Source organism: Petromyzon marinus, chromosome 5 (genome assembly GCF_048934315.1).
Source record: "Petromyzon marinus isolate PM22_M1 ecotype Great Lakes invasive population chromosome 5, UKy_Petmar_22M1.pri1.0, whole genome shotgun sequence".
Lineage (NCBI taxonomy): Eukaryota > Metazoa > Chordata > Hyperoartia > Petromyzontiformes > Petromyzontidae > Petromyzon > Petromyzon marinus.
In genome coordinates, this window is record NC_133671.1 from 15,180,351 (window position 1) to 15,199,809 (window position 19,459).

A 19,459-nucleotide genomic window follows, 5' to 3' on the forward strand; every position below is an offset into this window, starting at 1 on the left:
TGGCACGTGCTGGCTTTTCAGGCTACACCTACACGCACAGGAAGAAAGTTGTCGGAGCCAAACTGCTGTCTTGCCAGAACCTCCAGAGTCCAGACTCGGGGTAACTTGAGCAGCAACTCCGCTCATCGCAGCCACACTCACGGATCCGCACTCACGATACACGCCCATCATCTGCATGCTCAGGATCCGCAAAACCGCAGCTTTCCCCCGTGCAATAATCGCCCTCCGCGGGATATTTTCGCCAGGTGAAGATTCACGCGTCGTTCTGTACGGAGCGATCGCAACACATGTTCACTCCACTTTTCCCGCGCACGTGGGTTTTGGCATCGCGCTTGCACCGTGTCCTTGAAATACAAAACTAATCCATGGGTGGGGCGAATTGTTGCAGTCGTTATCTTAAAACAAAACCCCGTTGTTTCCACAAAGATAAAATAAAGCCCGTTCACAGCTTGCAACAGGCAACTGTGGCTGCGCGGCACGTGACGTTTCTGTGCAGCGTGGAGACGGACACAGATGACAGCAATAGCCAGCATTCATTAGCACCACCGTGTCCCTCAAATTACGGGATTCGTTTTGGTCTTCAGGAGTGCAATTTTCCCAACCAACAAAAACATTTAAACAGCATTTTTTTTGTTTAACACGTAGGCTTTCGCGACCAATATCATCCGTAATAGAGGTTTTCTGGGTTGGATCGCGTAAATATTTAAATGTTGTGTCGTTAAAACCCCGCCACCATCCGACACAGCCAACTAGTAAGGGTTGTCACGTAAACAGAACGTGGCCAATTCGTCACTAGTACAGCAACACCGGTGTGTTGGAGAGCCAAGCCACAACATTTACAATCTCAGTACGACGTTTTACAACTAGCTTCATCAGGCGACAGCCAAATTTGTAGAAAAAGTCCACCTGTTTCAGTCGCCCCCATAAAAATAATAATCCCTCAATGTTGAGGGGGCACGGTATGTCCACCCACCACGTTATTTTGCGTAGACACTGTTGTACCCGCGATGGCTAATTCCCCCACACCCCTCCCCCCTCCCCCCCCCCCACCCCCCCCCCCCCCCCCCGCAGACGCCGCACCGTGCTGGTCCGACTGGACACGCTCGAGCAGCGTGAGCTGCGCTACCGGCCGGGCGATCACGTGGGCATCTTCCCGGCCAATGCAGCCACCCTGGTGCGTCAGCTGATGAGACGGATCGAGGGCACCCCTCAAGCCGAGCAGGTGGTGAGCGTCGAGGTTCTGGAAGAGACGACGACGCCGACGGGTAAGCCGCGACGTTTCCACGCCACCGCTCGCTCGGAGGGTGTTGCGAGCGCAGGAGCTGGGGGCGGTGGTCGCGAACGGCGGGTGCACTGTTCACCCTCTTAGCAGCCAGAGATCTGCCTGCTAAGAGGGGGGGGGTGAGGGTTAGGGCAAGCGCTGGCAGCACCGGCTGTTGGCGTAAGCAACGTGGGCATTTGCCCAGGGCAGCGGCAGATTGTTGGAACTCGGGAGGGGCAGCAAATGTCAAGTTCTGGAGTGGCTGCGATGTGAGGAGCTGCTCGCGTGATACCAAGATGCCTCGGCCCACGTTTGTTTACAGATGCACGCGTGTGAAAGACGCCATGAGCATGCGGAGATGTAAGGTGAGAGGGAACAGTGAATGTTTCCCGCAGCAGCCCGGTGGCCGTGGAACTTTGGGCCAGTGATTGGCGAACGTCGGTTCCCAGCCACATGGCGATGTTTGGACCAACGTCGGCGTGTTTACTGGGAGGTGCCCGTGCCAAATTTGCTACCCTCCTGAATGCAAGCTCTAGTACCCTGCCATTGGCTAATTCTGAAATCTTTCAGCGGCCAGCAAAACAAAAATACTGCTTGACAAATGAACCTTCATGGCGGGACCCCACACTGATAAACATGCACCAGAAACTAACTTTATTGAATGAGTGTGACTACAACACTTGCAACACTGCTAAAAACAAATGTAAATAATAAACCAATGTAGCACTATCCTCATGATACATTTTCACCAATAATTGCACGCCTTACCCAACACAGGAAGCTGCTTTGGTTAATAATTCACCACGACTACCTCCACGCTTGCTCAGAGCATGCAGAGTCAAATAAATCTCCCCACTCATTTTTAGAGCGTCGTTTGTCTGCAAATAAATATCCGCAGCTCACGTCCTTTATTCGAAACGCGCTCATAAAACTCTTGACGAGTGAGCAAATGTTTTGTTTTAAAATGTGTTCATTTCATGAATAATATTTTTTTAAATATTATAATTATACTTTTTTTTTTACCAAGGAGCGGTCACAAAGTGGGTCGAGGTCTCGAGGCTGCCTCCCTGCACCATCTCGGACGCTCTCTCGCGCTTCCTGGACATCAGCTCTCCACCCAGCGCTCGCTTCCTGCAGCAGCTGGCCTCGCTGGCGGCCGATGTGACCGACCGGGACTCCCTGTTGCTGCTTGGCAAGGTGAGGCTCCTCGTTGCTTAGCGTCCGCTGTCGTGCGCGCGTTTGACGCAAGGCTGGATTCCAAACGTCCAAGGTTGTGTTGTGCAAGCGACGAAAAAAACGATGCCGTGCAAACGAAATCCCGCTTTGCGCAACGGTTGACGATAAAAACCCTTGCACAGGAGATGACGTTGTGACGTTGACTCTTGATTTTATTTGCAGATCCTCCGAGTTGAATTAATAAGTTGTTTCGCGTATCGTAAAACCAAAGCAGTTGCACATCTGCCTGCCAGCATGTAGACGCACAGATAATTTTTAGTGAAAAAATATACACGTATTTAACATGTTTTATTTAAAGCAGCGTTGTTTTTAATGTAGGCGTAAGTACCACGTGCACTGATCACATTGTTGTGCTGTGTGAATGCAAAGGGAGGACCGGAATACGAGACGTGGCGACGCGAGGGAAATTGCACAATCCCGGAGGCCCTGGACCAGTTCCCATCCGTCCGTGTCCCAGCATGCCTCCTGATTACCCAGCTTCCTTTGCTGCAGCCGCGCTACTATTCCATCAGTTCGTCTCCTCACTTGTACCCGAGGCAGATTCACCTCACCGTCGCCGTGGTGAAATACCGCACGCGAGGTGGGGGAATGAGCGGTGCGGCGTATCCCGATGTCACTCGACAATCGTTTGTTCATAATGAGGACCACGATGGAGGGGGGGGCACTATATTATTGATGTTATTGTTAATATTATGTTATTGTGATGTTGCTGCCCTGGGGAAATTGTTAGCACGCTGGACTTGCGATCCAGAAGTCGCCCGTCCGGCGCGGCAGTTGAAACAGAAGAGGCAAGTGAATTAAATTCCCACCGCCTCTGTCCACCCAGTGATATAAACGGAGGCAGCACCGTGAGTCAATCGGTAAGTCACACGTGCGGTGGGGCGAAGTGTGGATATTCCCACCTTTTCCAAAACACCTGGGCAGCCTGGAAGAGGAGTGGGAAGAATCTCGAGCCACCTCTTAGTGGAGGCCCTTCCACGAGCAGTGGGATGAGCGAGCAATTGCAGTGCTGCACCATTTACCTTCATCTACATTATAATTATTATTACATTATTGTCATGTAACCACACTATTACGTGCTACGAATACAGGCAATTTCTCAAACCTGTCCAATCTTCCACTGCAGTGAATAGATTACGGCTGATAATGAAACGGTACCCCCAACAATACCCCTGCTGCAACCCCTCGCTAGCCCTATGATACCCCCTGTGAAACATTAACTGCCCCTTCACTGATCATCCAAAGCATCCTAATAATACACTTACAGCACTCCTATGGCACACACCTAATGTACAATTTTATAATTATTGTAAAGCGCCTTGGATAAAGGTGCTATATACATGATCTCGCTACTGCAGCGCGGTGATAAATACCTTGCCTGGCATGCAGGAGGTTGTGGCTTCGATTCTGACCCTGACGCCTGTATACTTTGAGTTTGCATGTCTCTCTCCCCATGGTCGCGTGGATTTTTCTCCGGGTCCTCCGGATTTACACTCCACGTTTATAAATATGCGCTTTAGAGTATTTAGATGCTATAAATAGTCCACGTGATAAGCCACTTCATTGAACTATCACTCGTGGCCAGGTCGCTTCTGAAAAAGAGCTGTGTAGCTCAGTGGTCCTTTCCTCGTAAAATCAAATAGTTTAGTTTAGCATGGCAGGTAATCTTGATTTGAAGCTTTCGTGACTGCAGGAATCCATACTCTTTGGTTCTTGCGGTAAAGTCAGCGAGAGAGCTGTTACCAGCTCTCTCGCTGTTACCAGCTCTCTCCCCGGTTCGGCCTGTTTCACTGCTGGATTATATTTTTTTCTGCCTGAGGACGACCGCTTGTGTTGCGATCGAAACGTCGTGATATGTTGTTATTTTTTTGTTTTATTTAATTTTTCTACGTCCGTGACTTTACCGAAAGAACCAAAGAGCATGGCAGATAAGATGGCACGGAGGGAGTGCGCAGCAATCGTACGCAATCCCCTCGTGGAGCACATTCGCTCCGCCAACGCTGGCTCGACGCCGCAATGTTGTCGTCATGCGTGGATGTGGAGGATGTCACAGATGTGGTTGCAGAACCATGAGCTCGCAGCCCTCCGCGCTTGGCCGCTCCAAATTTGACAAATTTTCCGGCACGCTTCATTTCCGCTTGGACATTTTAATTGTGCGTGATTTTACGCGACGCAGGTTACGGCTGCAGAGGCGGTTGTTTTAAGCTTGCGCGGCCAAATGTAATTTAAAATTTGACAAGTAATGAGTGTTGTGTGTAAAAAAAAAAAAAAATTAGAGAGCAGGTGGCAACCATTGCTCTGGGGCAGCTTCATTTGTAGTCGCCACCGTTTCAATGTTGTGAGTAAAGCAGAGCTGGGCTGTCTGGTTGTTGTTTAAGTCATCGATCACTTTGACGATTGACGGTCGACTGCTCGGCCACTGGGACATCACGGAAAGAGTTGTAGAAGAAAGCAATTATCTCAGTTCCGCGCGTGTGGTGCGGCGCTGGGGGTAACTGGAGGGGTGGGGAGGGGAGTGGCTAGATGATCAATGTTTATTTTTACGTGGCAATATCACACTCAGCACGGATGTAATCGGCATCGTAAGCTGCTGATTCGTGGTGGGTATGTCTTGTAAGAAGGGCCACCATGTTTATGTAATAGAGCCCAAGAAATTGACCACGACAAAAAAAAGTTAAAAGGTGCAGCCCTGCAATTGCTTTCTTGACCCACTGCTGGTGGAAGGGCCTCGACCAGACGTATCTCTCAGAATCCCCTCTCGAACATATCTTGGCCTACTCTTCCACGTTGGCCCGACGGCTCTGAAGAGGTGGGAAGTACCCACACTCTGTTTCACAACCTGCTGACCGAGCAACTGAACAAAACTGTCTGAATCCTCGGCGCATAACTGGTCGCAATCGACTTTGCAGCGCTGTGGCTCTGAGGATAAAATCGCACTACAGCGTCGGATCCTTTGCCGCTCTGCCGGCATTGCGCTTCGACCACTGTGAAGCAGTATTTGTTCTTGAGGCGCTGTTAGAAATGTGATAAATGTTCATGTGGCTCCCAGGCGGGGGTGGACCGGTGCGCAACGGAATTTGCTCGACCTGGCTGGAGGCCGTCGGGCTCGGAGAAGAGGTGCCCTGCTTCGTGCGAGTGTGAGTGACTCTCACGCGCCGGCCGTGCTTTCCTCATCGGGGTCAGATCGGTTTGACAATGAGTGTTGGCCATTGGGGTTAACGTTTCCATTGTGCGTGAAGGAACGCTCAGTCAACCCTTTCCCGTTCACCTCTGAATCTCGGAACGTGCAAGCGGTTCAGAGTTATTTGTATTTGGAGAGGCGTAGCGCCGTTGTTTCTACAGGCATTGTACTCACCGCAGAGAACTGTAGCGACACGACCACACCCTGATAGCCATCGCCAAACTCTGCCACACGCCCTCCCGCATTGCCTTGTGGGAGCCTCGGTACTGATAACGTTATTTTATTTTAGTTTTTCTTCCGGTTTCGTTTTGACGCTGTGCACGTATGTGATCGAAGCGGAATCGGAAGACAAACTGATGCCGTATACATACACGTACGTCATCAGAATGGAATCGGAAGACAAACTGATGCCGTATACATACACGTACGTCATCGGAACGGAATCGGAAGACAAACTGATGCCTATACATACACGTACGTCATCGGAACGGAATCGGAAGACAAACTGATGCCGTTTACATACACGTACGTAATTGGAATGGGAAAGTGTTTTTAAAGCGTCTCTTGTAAGCGTAACCGTACGGCCATTTTTGTCACATCCACCCGTAAGGGTCGTGGTGGATATTTGAGCATACCTTGCCACGCCGGTCCATGCGGGTTGACGAAGGCGGAGAGCATAGACATGGGAGCATAGTATATGATACGTATTGCTGCACTGTTGCACACAGTGTAGCCCGCCAGCTTGTGAAAACTAGTTTTTTCGCACGGTGGTCACAATCCCAGGTGATTTGAAGGCATCACAATATATTATTTTAAATCCCTATCATTTGCTAACGTCACAAATTGTTGATGACAATGAAAAGTTTTAGGGGTCAAGTTTAAGTGTTGATGACTTAATTGTGGATTTATGTTTTTCTCGTGTGTGTTTTTTTTTCCTCTGTACAGAGCACCTGGGTTTCACTTGCCCTCTGACCCCTCCCTCCCATGCATTCTGATTGGCCCAGGCACAGGCATCGCACCTTTCCGGGGCTTTTGGCAACAGAGATTGTTCGACATGCAAACAACCGGTTAAGATCTCACAAATCCTCACGTGTCACTTTTCTATAAACTCCAATGGCTTGAACATGAACAGCGAACCCACATACAAATGCATTCATTCACATGCGTATGTGGGGTTAGCGCCCCTGCGCTACGAAGCCGACAACCCGAGTTCATTTCCCGTTCACGACCAACACCGATCACGATCCTGGGCATCCTCTAGGTCGACTCAGCCTCAAATGAGTACCTGATGCGATGTATAAACATCGCCACAGGGGGAGACAAAGGCAGCCACGTGTGGCGCTGGCCACCCAACCCCCTCGTGTGCCCTTCCGGCATTCATAGGTGCTCGCTAACAGCATTTTATTCCCTTTAATTATGATGTTCACACGCCGCACTAGTTACTAATTTAAGTCTGAGTCAACCTCGGGATGGCACTGGACCGGTTCCAATATTTGCTACTGCTTTTGGTTGTGAGTGGGAATAGAACTCGGGTTGCCGGCTTCATAGCAGAGCGCGCTAACCACTACGCTAACGCTCCACTGCTGTTTGCACATGTGCGTGCGTGCACACACGCGCACGAATGTTTACATTTCCTTCCATCCGTGGCGCCTACAGGGGTTCCTTCACCCGCAATGGTGCTCGTGTTTGGCTGTCGGAGTGAATCTCACGACCACATCTACAAAGAGGAGATTAAAGATGCCCTGCAGAAGGGCGTCCTCAAGTCTGCTCATGTGGCCTACTCTAGGCAGCCAGGCTGTCCCAAGGCAAGATGCACATTCACCAAAACCACTTTTGGCATTTGAGATGTAGCGTTAAGAATGAGGCAGTTTAACCACAAAACGGAATGAAAGTGTGTGCCCGCGAAAAGACGTCTACGAAAGTAGGACGCAAATAAACAAACATCTTCAAACCAATGGTATTTGTCCATACGTTGAACTTCTTTCGCACCGTACGTAGCTAACCGTACGTAGCTAACCGTGCTAATCAGAGGTGCGGGGTAAGGACAATAAAACTAGGGACAATTGAACACGAAAAGCAGTGATAAAGAAATATGTTTTCACCGATGGTTATTGAATGCAATACAATTTTAGTTTTGAAAAAACGACTTCGCTAAACCTTTCTTCGCCCATGTTTGAAACAAGTCTAATGTGATTAATGCCTAATTGTCTCTTAGTCTACAGTAATGAGTGTTCACCCATAATCACAGTAGCTTTCCAGGAGTTTATAAATTAATACATGCACCAGTCCTTACCTCATACTGTTTTAAAAAAAGGATCCTGAGAAATTACAGCTTTACATCATACTGGTGTCATCCTGTGTTTTTCAAAACGTAGAGGAAACAGAGGCCCTGCACATGACTTTACATCATGTTGCTCGGAGCATGTCCTGTGATTCCAACTAAAGCTGAAAGCCTTAAAGCTAACGGCTGATTCAGGGGTCAAAGTGCTGAGCTGGCACAACTGAGGTTCTGGCTTTGAATATGTGTTTCAGTCACCCGTGTTTAAACCGGGTTCTCATGTGCACTGAGTTGTGATGTACCAATGAGTGATTATGAAAGCTTCTCGCGATTTAAAATTTTTCGTTTAATTTGGCTAACTTCCACTTCTGAAAATGCGAAATATCGCATTGACCGCCATTCCAGGGGCATATCTCTGCAGCTGGGCATATGAAAAAGTTCACCCCCCCCCCCTTGAGTGGATAAAATATGTCACACGAAGGGAGCTTAAATGTAGTTCCGTGAAATATGCTTAATCAAGTGCACTGTTTTGCGAGCATTTCGAATTTATACTTTGTGCCATGGTGTGATGCCGACAGCAAGATTAGAATAAAGTTTTGAAAAAAAACGGAGCAAATAAAGGCCAAGGGTTAAGAGTGTTCTGATGCTCTTTGGTTTTATTCGGTAAAGTCACGTAGATAAAATAAAACAAAAGAAAAGAAAACAATTAAATCACGACGTTTCGGAGGCAACGCAAGCTTCCGTCTTCAGGTGGAATAGTCACAGCAGAATATCTGTGTCAGGAGCACAGTTCAGAGATGACCGGGATTATATACAGGGAGGGCTGGGTTAAGCACCCACCCACGCCCCTAACTGACTCCCCCCCCCCCCCCCCCCTTTAACCTGTTTATAATCCCGATCGTCATTTTATCTACGTGACTTTACCGAATAAAACCAAAGAGTATGAATCCTTGCAGTCACGAAAGCTTCAAATCTAGAAGTGTTCTGATGGTCGAGCGGCTCAGCGGTCAGTGCTGCCAGCACCACAATCGCTTTAAATTTGATTCTGCACTTTTCCGTTCCGATAATGCACGTGTACGCCATAGAAACGTAACCAGAACAAAAACTAAAATAAAATAACTTCATCGATACCGAGGCTCCCACAAGGCCGCGTGGGTGGGGGCCTGTGGCACAGTTTGGCGCCAGCTATCACAGAGTGTGGTCGTGTCGCTACAGTTCTCTGCGGTGAGTACAATGTCTTTAAAAATAACGGCGCTATACCTCTCTAAATACAATTAATGATGAGAATGATAAATATTGCTTTTACTATCGCGTGAAGATACTTTATCTATAACAGTGCAGATGGAAAAGTGCTGCCCCATAGTGTACATACGTGGTCACTTGCAGGGATCTCGGAAGTAATTCGATAACATCTGCTTCTGAGGACCGTTCTCTAAGAAAGGGGGTTTAATTATTCCCCTAAAAATCCCGGATTAATTCTTCATCTGAAGGCATGATGCCAATAGTACAATTAGGATGGGAGGAAAAAAATATCGGAAGTAGTTCTGGGACATCTACTTCTACGGACCACTCATTCTCAAACACCGCCCTGCATCCGTTGACGAGCCAACGCCGATAGCTCAGTGGGTATTAAACCGGCTCTGTGGGGAAAATGCTCCACGCATGAAGCCGGAAGACCCGGAGTGTTCTAAGTAGGGCTGAACGATTATTCGATTTCAAATCGAAATCGCAATTTGAAACAATGTGATTAGCAAATCGCAAAGGCTGCGATGTTTTGCGATTTGAAAAATCCTATTACTTTCTTATTGGCATTGTTTTATTTTCTATTATTATAACTTTCTCTATTTAACTTAACAATTTTTCTTTGTTTGATTGTTCTATTTCAATTAAAACATTTTAATAAATACATGTTGGCAGCAAAATTCATGTCTTTTAAGTTCTCATCCTTGCATTAGAATATCTCGAGCAGTTCATATTTTGATAGTATCATGTGGTAATGCTCCATCACATGTTTTATATCTATTACACAGTGAATATTGAACTGAAGCTTGATTTAAAACATTTTTATCGCAAATCAAATCGCAATCGCTGTCATAAAAATCGCAATTAGATATTTTCCCCAAATAGCCTAGATTCGAAGCTTTCGTGATTGCAGGAATTACTCTTTGGTTATTTCGGTAAAGTCACGTAGAAATAAATTCAATTAAATCATAATAGAATACGACGTTTCGATTGCAATACAGGCAACCATCATCAGGTACAAATGAATGAGAAAACAAACCTATAGCAAACTTAGAAATACAATGCAACACAACACAGAGAGTCGGCCAGCACAACAGTCAACACCCCATCCTGGTTGATTAACGTTCTTCCAAAGATTGCTACATTTGAGAGAGAGACAAACCATAGACACGGCGACACACAGACAGACACACAGGCAGAGAGAGAGAGACTCACACGAGAGACAAACAGAGAGAGAGACACACACATAGGCACACCGAAATAGTTCAGCCCTCGTGCTAAGGCTCAAGGCGCGCGATTGCGCGGTCATTCGCACCCGGCAGCGCTACGTGCAGGACGTGGTGCTGGAGGAGCTCGGCGAGGAGCTGTCCCTGGTGCTGAGCGACGTCGGCGGCCACGTGTACGTGTGCGGTGACGTCACCATGGCGCAGGGCGTGCAGACGGCGCTGCAGGAGGTGCTGGGGCGCACCCGGGGCCTGAGCCCACAGCAAGCCGCCCAGCTGCTCAGCGCCATGAAGGTGATGGTCACAAAAGGCAAAGATCCCCCGTGTAGCCTTTAACAGACTGTTAGGGCGAGTGCTGTTTTGCGAGCACCTTTGAAGGCTGGCGCGGCACACGGCAAGGTGGGGGGGGGGGCGGGGGGGGGGGGGGGTAGCACCACGCCCGGCGGCCTTTGTCTCCACAGTGGCGATCTTTTGCACACCGCACCAGGTACTCATTTGAGGCTAAGTCGACCTAGGGGAGGCCCAGGACCGGGAACTGGGGTGGCCAGGTTCATAGCATAGCACGTAAACCGTTGCGCTACTACATAGATGCAGACGTAGACTCACAAAGGAATCTCCCACTTCATTGGATTTCCGACGATTATGGTGATTATGATGGGGGTTAGGCATGTAACAAAATTTACTCTCTCAGAAGTTCAATAAATTGTCTTGATTTTGGAATTGTGATCCGACGCAATAATCGATTATTTTTTGTTTAACTTTTACCATCTCATTTGTATTGTGCCTAATTGTTTTATTTTTGTATTGTTGGACGTTATGTTCATTTTTTTTTGCCTAGATGTGAACATGAACATGTAGCTTGCTTATTTTGTAAATTATTTATTTTGCCACGGGTGATTCAACCCATTATCGTCATGATTTACATTTGGTGGATCGATGCATCGTTACATGCGTAGAAGTGACCAGTTAATACCTTGTATTGTATGCAGTACTATAAGTATCATTGGCTTGTACAATAGCCGTGAAATTAGTTCATTGTAATAGTGGTCATATGGTTGTGACAGTCATGATTATTAATTATTTATGAGTTGTATCCAAAGCAGTAATAGTGTTAGATGCATTGTAATATGTTTCATAGTAATACATGTTTAAATCATAACATTTCACATGACCACTCCAACGTATTTAATTCAAGTTATGCATCAACAGTGCATGTTTAAATGTTAATATGCGATACATATTGATGTGTAATATGCAATTCATGTATCAATAATGCACTTATGATTCATGTTTTTTTATGTATTGATCATTATTCGAACCCTATATTTTGTTGTTTCAGACCATTTATCACATGTGCACTGTCGCTTTTGGGACCCAAGTCTCTCTTAACTAAGCCAACAGGCTCTGGTGTTTTTAATAATAGGATGCTGCGTGTGGTGCAATGGTTAGTGAACCGGATTTGCAATGCAGAGGTCGCCAATTCGATTCATTCGCCAGGCGCGGCAGTTGAAACAATGGGCAGATTCCTCGAGCCACCAGGTGGTCAATCAGCAGGTAGGCATGTGCTGGGGTGAAGTGTGTGCTCCCACCTTGGTGGGGTAAAGTGTGGGTACTCCCACCTCTTCTAAGATATGTGGTCAGAGTGTAAGAGTAGGCCAAAACACCCTCTCAAGGGCTCCCTCTAGAAGAGGCCCTACCGCCATCAGTTGTGTGCTCAAGGAATTGCAGGACTGCACCTTTACTACCTTCTATTACTACGACTACATAAGGAACTCCAGGCAATGTCACCGCATATTACTTCGCATTCGAGAACGTAGCTGCCCAACAAAATTCTTAGTCTCAGTTTATTGAGGGGGTTAAATATGCGTCTAGTTTCTCTGTGACAAAACATGTGTTTTTTTAGTATAAAATGCCATGGCATGAACTCCAACACAAGCTCGTGTGATTTGTTTCTCAACTTCAATCCTTGAGAACCACGACGGTCCACCTATTTGTGATTTACCGGACTTTTCTATTCATATTGGTGGTTGGTAATCTCGCAAAGCTGAACAGTGGGCTTGGTGAGAGCTAGAGTTGAGAAGCGTTGCTTTAAGCCAGGGGTGGGGAACGTCCGGCCCGCGGGCCGTATAAGGCCCGCAAAATCATTTGATGCGGCCCTGCCAAGGCAACCCCAGGCGGGACTCGAAATTCAATAAACCTAGGAGCAAACCTGGAAAAGTAGTTGCAAGTAGCAACATCATCAATACCAGCTAACATCATCACACGTCTCACCAAAGAGAAGCAGTTTCAGCCATCATATTGGGGGTGAGTTAATTAAATGTTTGACCAAATATAACAGGCTCATTTTTAAGTTGATAATTGTGTATGGCCCGCGAATGAAGTTATAAATATCCAAATGGCTCTTGGCAGAAAAAAAGGTTCCCCACCGCTGCTTTAAGCCTACTGCAGTTCACATATCTTTTTAACATAGCGCCAGTGGCCAACAGAGGGCCTCATTGGTGCATGCGCAACCGAATGGTCACTTACCAGAGGTTATTCTCGTTTTGTTTTTCAGGACAATAATCGATACCATGAAGACATTTTTGGAGCAAAGTATTCTTCGCTTGATAGCTCCAACCCAGGATATACTTCAGGAACAAAGTGATCAATGAAAAAAATGCAGTCACAACTATTACCTGTGGTGAATTTAATGGATGAAGCCTGACTGACTGGGTTAGCTGTTGGAAACAAAATTGGTAACGTTTGCTTTGTGATGTTTGTGTTTTATGTCTGATTGGCAGTGTAACCAGGCTGCATTGTTACTATCTAGTGTACAATTGTTTGGCATGCGAATTCATATTGTTACGTTGTGCTCGCACAATATTGTGTTAGAAAAGTAATGCCACGGCCTGCATGGCATTAATGATTACGAACGACAATAAACACGCCCTTCTGTCTCCTTGCCTAGTGCTGTGTGTTTGCTTTTAGCTGGCTTCGTTGTAGATTCCTCAAGGTGACTTGGACATTTGTTAAGCACAGACAACATGTGCAGACTCCCGGTTGATCCGGGGCAGGTGTAAATGAATGAACGTCAACATCCCTGAATTTATTCCACTCGTCTATGTAAATAAACTTCACCCTCCTAGTGGGTGATGTCTCAGGCATGGCTTGTCTGCTGACTAACAAGTTTTTGAACAAAAGTCACCTTTATATTACTCGTTAAATGTCTGAGATTTAAATCTTAGCAGTATTTAAATAGATTAATGTGCATGCCTTTGTATATCCACTGTTGGAGGAATGCCTTATGATTCCATCTAACTCTAAAATATTCCTATTATCTTTCAAATGACTGTTATTGCATTTCACTCTTTGATATACATCGCTACGACCATCTGCTGCTGACTGAAGAAGTTGTTTAAAAATAAATAATTTGAAAAATGTTAATTTAATAATATAAAATATCCTAATATATAAACACCCAGGTCTGTGATTCTGTCATTCTGTCATTCTGTGACTAACGCGGCACGGATTGGTTGAAGTGCGTCACGTGACCGGGACCAAGCAGCCAACCAACGCTCGGCGGGGCTATAGAGGGTCGGGTGAAAGTCCGCATCGAACCAAACCCCCAGCAAGGCCATCTACTTAACGACGAGAGGAAATTCACACGAAATGTCGTTTTCAATTCAGTATTCCAGATGTAAAATGATATAAGCTTTTAATGAAGAAATAAAATTATATAATTCTAAACATAATACAATTCAAAATATGTTTCATTTTAAAACTTCAAAACGGAGCATCGGGTGCTTGCATGAATGTGTCGTGCAATTTTTTTCGTGACATTCCTGGCCGATGGCCGTAAATGATTGTTCGGGGGCGCTACGGGCGCCCCCGAACAACCCATAGTTTTCTAATATTGTCAGCAAGTGCATCTCCCCCTTCTAAATTGCAAGGCAAAATGGACTACTGAGTATATAGAGTATCTCTTTTAGTTTATATTTCAGAATAAGATTAAGTATTTTCCATCCAGTCCGAAGTTTGCCTATTTATGACAAAAAAGTTAAATATTTTACATCGAAAGATGGACTTTCTGTTTGTTCATTAATAATTGATTATCCATGATCCTCCACAAAAGCACTCAAAAATGATTCGTTCCAGGTGTTAGATCACTGACATTAAGCTCTGGCAAGAAAGAAACGAGATTATTAACCATTGCTCTGCAAGTCTAAAACTTTTCAGTTGTAATTTAACTTCGGACAACGTCAATGTCAAATTCCTGCAAACAACGTAACAGGGTGTTTAATGGCCAGTTTACATTCGAAGGTTCGGCACCTGTGGATAGTTATTTCCCCTGGTCAAAACACTGCTTGGCTGTACAATTTAAGCACTCAACACCGCGTTATGTGCGATTCATTGGGGGGGGGGGGGGGGGGCATGGTTGCAAAGAAGGTGCTCACAAAAGACAAGTGAAATTTTGTTATCGCTGCTGTTATCATATGTCCGTCATCTTCGTGCGGAAGGCTGACAACCTCCTTGTGCCGTTCATGCCTCGTGATTGCCATTCTTTTAATTCCTCAAAATAATTATCCATGTAGGTCCATTATATATCACATAATCGGCATCCTATATATTTAAAATAATAAGATATCCTTTACTGGCTTACTGCATTGGCTACGTACGGTGCGAAAGAAGTTCAACATTCATACTCTCCCCTTGAAATACTTGCCACAAGATATTTGGTACCTCTTTTCCATTCAAAATATATTTTCACGTCATAATCATTATCATCATGTCATACTTTTACAGGACAACCACATGGCCACGAGAGAAAGTGTTCTTTGGCTGATTATTCTGAGCGAGATTGTATTGTATTCACCTCTTCGCCGTAATCCGTGAAGAGTAGTATGAAATGTTCAGATTTCAATCTGTGCACAGTTCAAAACGAGGTCTCCATGCTGTTGAATTGTATAAAACTCGGCATTTAAAACGTCACAACAAACCTCACGGCGCTTCTTCAGCCACGCTTCATCGAAGCTTTAAAATTAATAACTAAAACGACTTACAAAGCTGTGTCAATCCTCTGCTGGATGAAAGTCTCCATGTTGCAGCAAATATGACGGTCATTTGGGGAAAAAAATGTTGTAATGTGAACTATTTCCCATTTGTTTAATCAGAATGATTTCATTTATAGAAGCCAAATGCGTCATTAACATATCGGCACATATTACAGCACCGTCCCTAACCCCAGTAAAGTTTTATTGTTTATTTGTCTCTGTTTATTGGGCAGTTCCTTTCTTTCATGGCGATACGTTAAACGTGCATACAATGATCATCGCTACAAAGATACACAATGGGAAAGCACGCGTTCTGGAAAGTTCTTTCGTCACTGTGTTGTGTTTGTCTAAGTCCCGAATTTATTGACGGGGTTTGATTTCTTGCATGCAATCGGAAGCACTGTTGCACCATACCAGAGGGGGGTTGAGTGACTTTACTGAACAGAGCACTAAGGCTGGCACTGCCGACATCCTGTCTTTGAATCTGGACAGACCTCCTGTGATCAAACCAGATTCTCAAGTGTTGTCGTTAGTAGTAGATGGTCTGTTTGAATGGCGCCTCTGTGTTCGCGATGGGTTACCTACATGTTTCACTCGTGTGCTCCTGCAGAGGTCGCTAGCCCAGCATGTGCATGTTTCCCTCGCGCAACGCGGGTTCGGTTTGTGGGATTTCGCGCTGTATATGCGCGTAACATATTTTTTTTTACCCAAAAGTCGCTACGTTATGCGGTTTGATTTCGCTATGCATGCGGCTATGCGATCAGACGTGGGACAACGTTGTGTGTGACTGTGTGTATAACCTGGTGACCCGGGTTCGATTCCCGCTCACGGCCATCACCAGTGACGATTATCTTAACTCCGTCCCGGGCCTCCCCTAGGTCGACTCAGCCTAAAATGAGTGCCTGGTTCGGTGTGTAAACATTGCTACTAGGGAGACAAAGGCGGTCGGGCGTGGTTGTGGCCACCCACCCCCTCGTGTGCCGTGCCGGCCATCATCGGTGCCCGTTAACAGCACGTGCCCCTACAGTCTATTAAGACTATACAGGGGATCTTTGTCCTGTTTTTAAGTTCGCTACTCGGCAGGCAGCTGTCTCTTCGTGATGATTTGCTTTGAGTGCCCTTTTCTTTGAACACATCTACTACTACTACTATCGCATAAAGCGAGGGAAACCTTATTGCAACACAAATACATGTCTAGTGATGTTGCTTGGTACTCTTCATTCGGTTGTGATAAATGTTTAAATATCTTACTATTTCATTATCACATCTCCACCCCCCCCCCCCCCCACCTTTTGCCTCCCATTACAATCGTCTGAAAGGTTAAATTTAACCCAATTAACTACAATATAATAGTCGCAAAAAACGTGCTCAATGATTGGATAGGTTTCAGGTGCATAAAGAATATTACTTGTGATACGACATTGAAGATAATTTAATATACATCTGCAGAATGTGTGGTTAATTATTCGCTTAATCGAAACTTATACTCTTTGTTTTTTTTCGGTAAAGTCACGTAGGTAAAATAAAATAAAAGAAAACAACTAAATTAAATCACGACGTTTCGGAGGCAACACAAGCTTCTGTCTTCAGGTGGAATAGTCACAGCAGAATATCTGTGACACAGATATCTGTGATAGAAGTTTGTGTTGCCTCCAATCAGCCGCCGTCTATAAACCACTCTTGGATCAAAGTCTACGCAGGACATCACCATCCGTCCCCGTCTCGTTTCTGTGTTCTCCCCGTGTTCTGCATCCATTTCCTCTGGGCTCTGCGGTTTCCTCCCATAGCTAAACAAACATAAAAACCCTTGCAATGTAACCGGTATTGGTAAAACAAAAATCAAAGTGCTGAAAAATTGCCTGCACATTACTCAGTTGGGATTACTGTATACATAGCAACATCGCCCGGTACTGCAAAAAAACATTACAGGACCCTCCTGAGACTCGGTGAGGCTTTGCTGGGTAAAAAAGCGGAATCACAATAAACAATACTAATAACAACAACTCCATCATTCGTCTCGGCTAAAGGCCTTCATCCCTTCTGGTCACAAGTCCTGCCCGAGCTGTGATTACTAAAAAAAATTGGTATCCAGTAATACTTTTTTTAATGTACAAGGATGGCAGGTTACCCGCAATGGCATGCGTTGCTTTGCAGCACGGGTTGACGAAGCGTTGTTGCGCGTCTTTGATTCGCGTAGCCAGCTCATCACAAAGAGAGACAAAGTGGAGAGAAGCACTGACTTTAGTTGACTGGCCGAGTGAGAGTGAAACAAAGGTCTGCTTTCGTCCACCCCACGTTTGTCCAAACTCCTGCTCTCCTGTATATCTCCAACAGCACTTTTGTAACAGTCATAGGGTGAAATGCAAGTTCAGTTTTGTCCACGAAATGCCACAGTGCAGGTACACGTAGAGTCCATTGTCACTCCACTGCTGGATGAAGGCATGTTCCATGCCATGTCAGTCATATGGGGGCTGTTTGTCTGTACTTCATCATGCCGGTCAGTATGAGTTGGTGAAACTAGGGAGCATAGAGTTGGGAGCAATGAGTTGAGACACAATACCATCTGTTCCCCGCAGCCTATAACACATGTTATGCACGTTCGGTTGCCCATCCAAGCACTATCCAGGCTCGAGTTTGCTTTGCTTCTAAGGTCTAAAGACAGCAGGCACATATAACCGGGTGATTTGATCCTCGTGAAATTCCTACCACCGCATACTCTTCACTGTTATATACCCATGTTGTGTAGTTAACTGTAATTTTAAAACAAGAAAGTATTAACATGAACTTGTTTGTGTAGTCTATATAAAAAAGAGATATATGTTTATGTTCTGGTATATGGCTATGTTATAATAAAACAAAACGCGTAATTAAAGTTGTGTTAAACATGTGTTTTATTTTAATGGTAACTTGTGCTGTGAACCAACTTGTGACGTGACATTACACCGTTTTAATTTTATTTTATGGTGAGAGATGACGCTTGTAAGATGCCACAAATTTGTCTCAATGACGCACGAGATAACATTGGGCACATTAAATGATTGGTCTTTGCATAGCGGAATTTTTTTGCTACGTTTAATTTTGCTTGTTTGTTGGTTATATATATTTTTAAAATTTCCAGTCTTATCTAATCACAAGTAAGCGGTTAAAACGTTGTTCTTTTGCAATCTACTTTTGTATTATCCTGATCACTGTTTGCTTAGAATAAAATTTCGCCTCCTTTGCTCCCAGCAACAGCAAATCAATCTAAGCACCGTTGTAAAGTTAGGCGCTCCTCTTCTTTTTGAGAGCCTAGTTGTCCATATTTGGCAAGAAAAAAATATTTATTGAAATGCTATACTTAATAGTCTGCCTATAAAATGTGTGAAGGGTACAATTTTTTTATGTTCTAATGAACAAATATCCAGAAAACTATAAAAAAATACATTTACCTCGAAACATAATTGCGCCTATATGCCAGTTATGCCTTCTAGACATAATACGTTTATACTGTTTAGAAAATATTATGAATACGTACGAGTGGTGGCAATGTCCATCGACACAAATTTCTCACGGCCATACCCCAACACAGTCCGAGATAATGCAAGCATCGCGTTTGACATTGAAGGCCAATTGGTTGTTGGATTTGAATTTTGACTTAAAACTTTCGTGACTGCAGGAATTCATATTCTTTGGTGCTTTCGGTAAAGTCATGTGGATAGAAAAATAAAAATATATATAAATAAAAAAACTCACGAAGCTTCGATCGCAACACAAGCGGTCGTCATCAGGCGGAGATAAATTTTAATTTCAGTTTTTTATATTAAAAAAAAAAATTCTATCTACGTGACTTTTTCCGAAAGAACCAAAGAATATGGTTGTTGGATTTGTCTGGGACAGGACAATCAGTGATTCATTGGAAATGTCTGATGCAACGTTGATCCCCGTAGCATCAATCCGTGCGTGGGTCAAGTTTGCCAACCGAGAAGAACTAAATGCACGTGAAGAACAAGAGGTTTCATGGTCGCGAAA

The 19,459-nt window shown here is 45.1% G+C and overlaps 1 protein-coding gene across 1 annotated transcript in view; it reads left to right on the forward strand.

Moving 5' to 3' along the window:
- The window catches only part of LOC116939115 (nitric oxide synthase 1-like), a 55,805-nt gene extending 42,446 nt beyond the window's left edge, over positions 1 to 13,359 (forward strand). The window contains exons 19-27 of the mRNA XM_032947077.2: positions 22 to 100; positions 1,072 to 1,265; positions 2,289 to 2,458; positions 2,867 to 3,077; positions 5,547 to 5,634; positions 6,624 to 6,745; positions 7,335 to 7,483; positions 10,521 to 10,715; positions 12,976 to 13,359. Of these exons, the coding sequence (XP_032802968.2) occupies positions 22 to 100; positions 1,072 to 1,265; positions 2,289 to 2,458; positions 2,867 to 3,077; positions 5,547 to 5,634; positions 6,624 to 6,745; positions 7,335 to 7,483; positions 10,521 to 10,715; positions 12,976 to 13,065 (1,298 nt within the window). The 3' untranslated portion in view covers positions 13,066 to 13,359. The remainder of the gene's footprint in view (positions 1 to 21; positions 101 to 1,071; positions 1,266 to 2,288; positions 2,459 to 2,866; positions 3,078 to 5,546; positions 5,635 to 6,623; positions 6,746 to 7,334; positions 7,484 to 10,520; positions 10,716 to 12,975) is intronic.
- Positions 13,360 to 19,459: the final 6,100 nt, after the last annotated feature.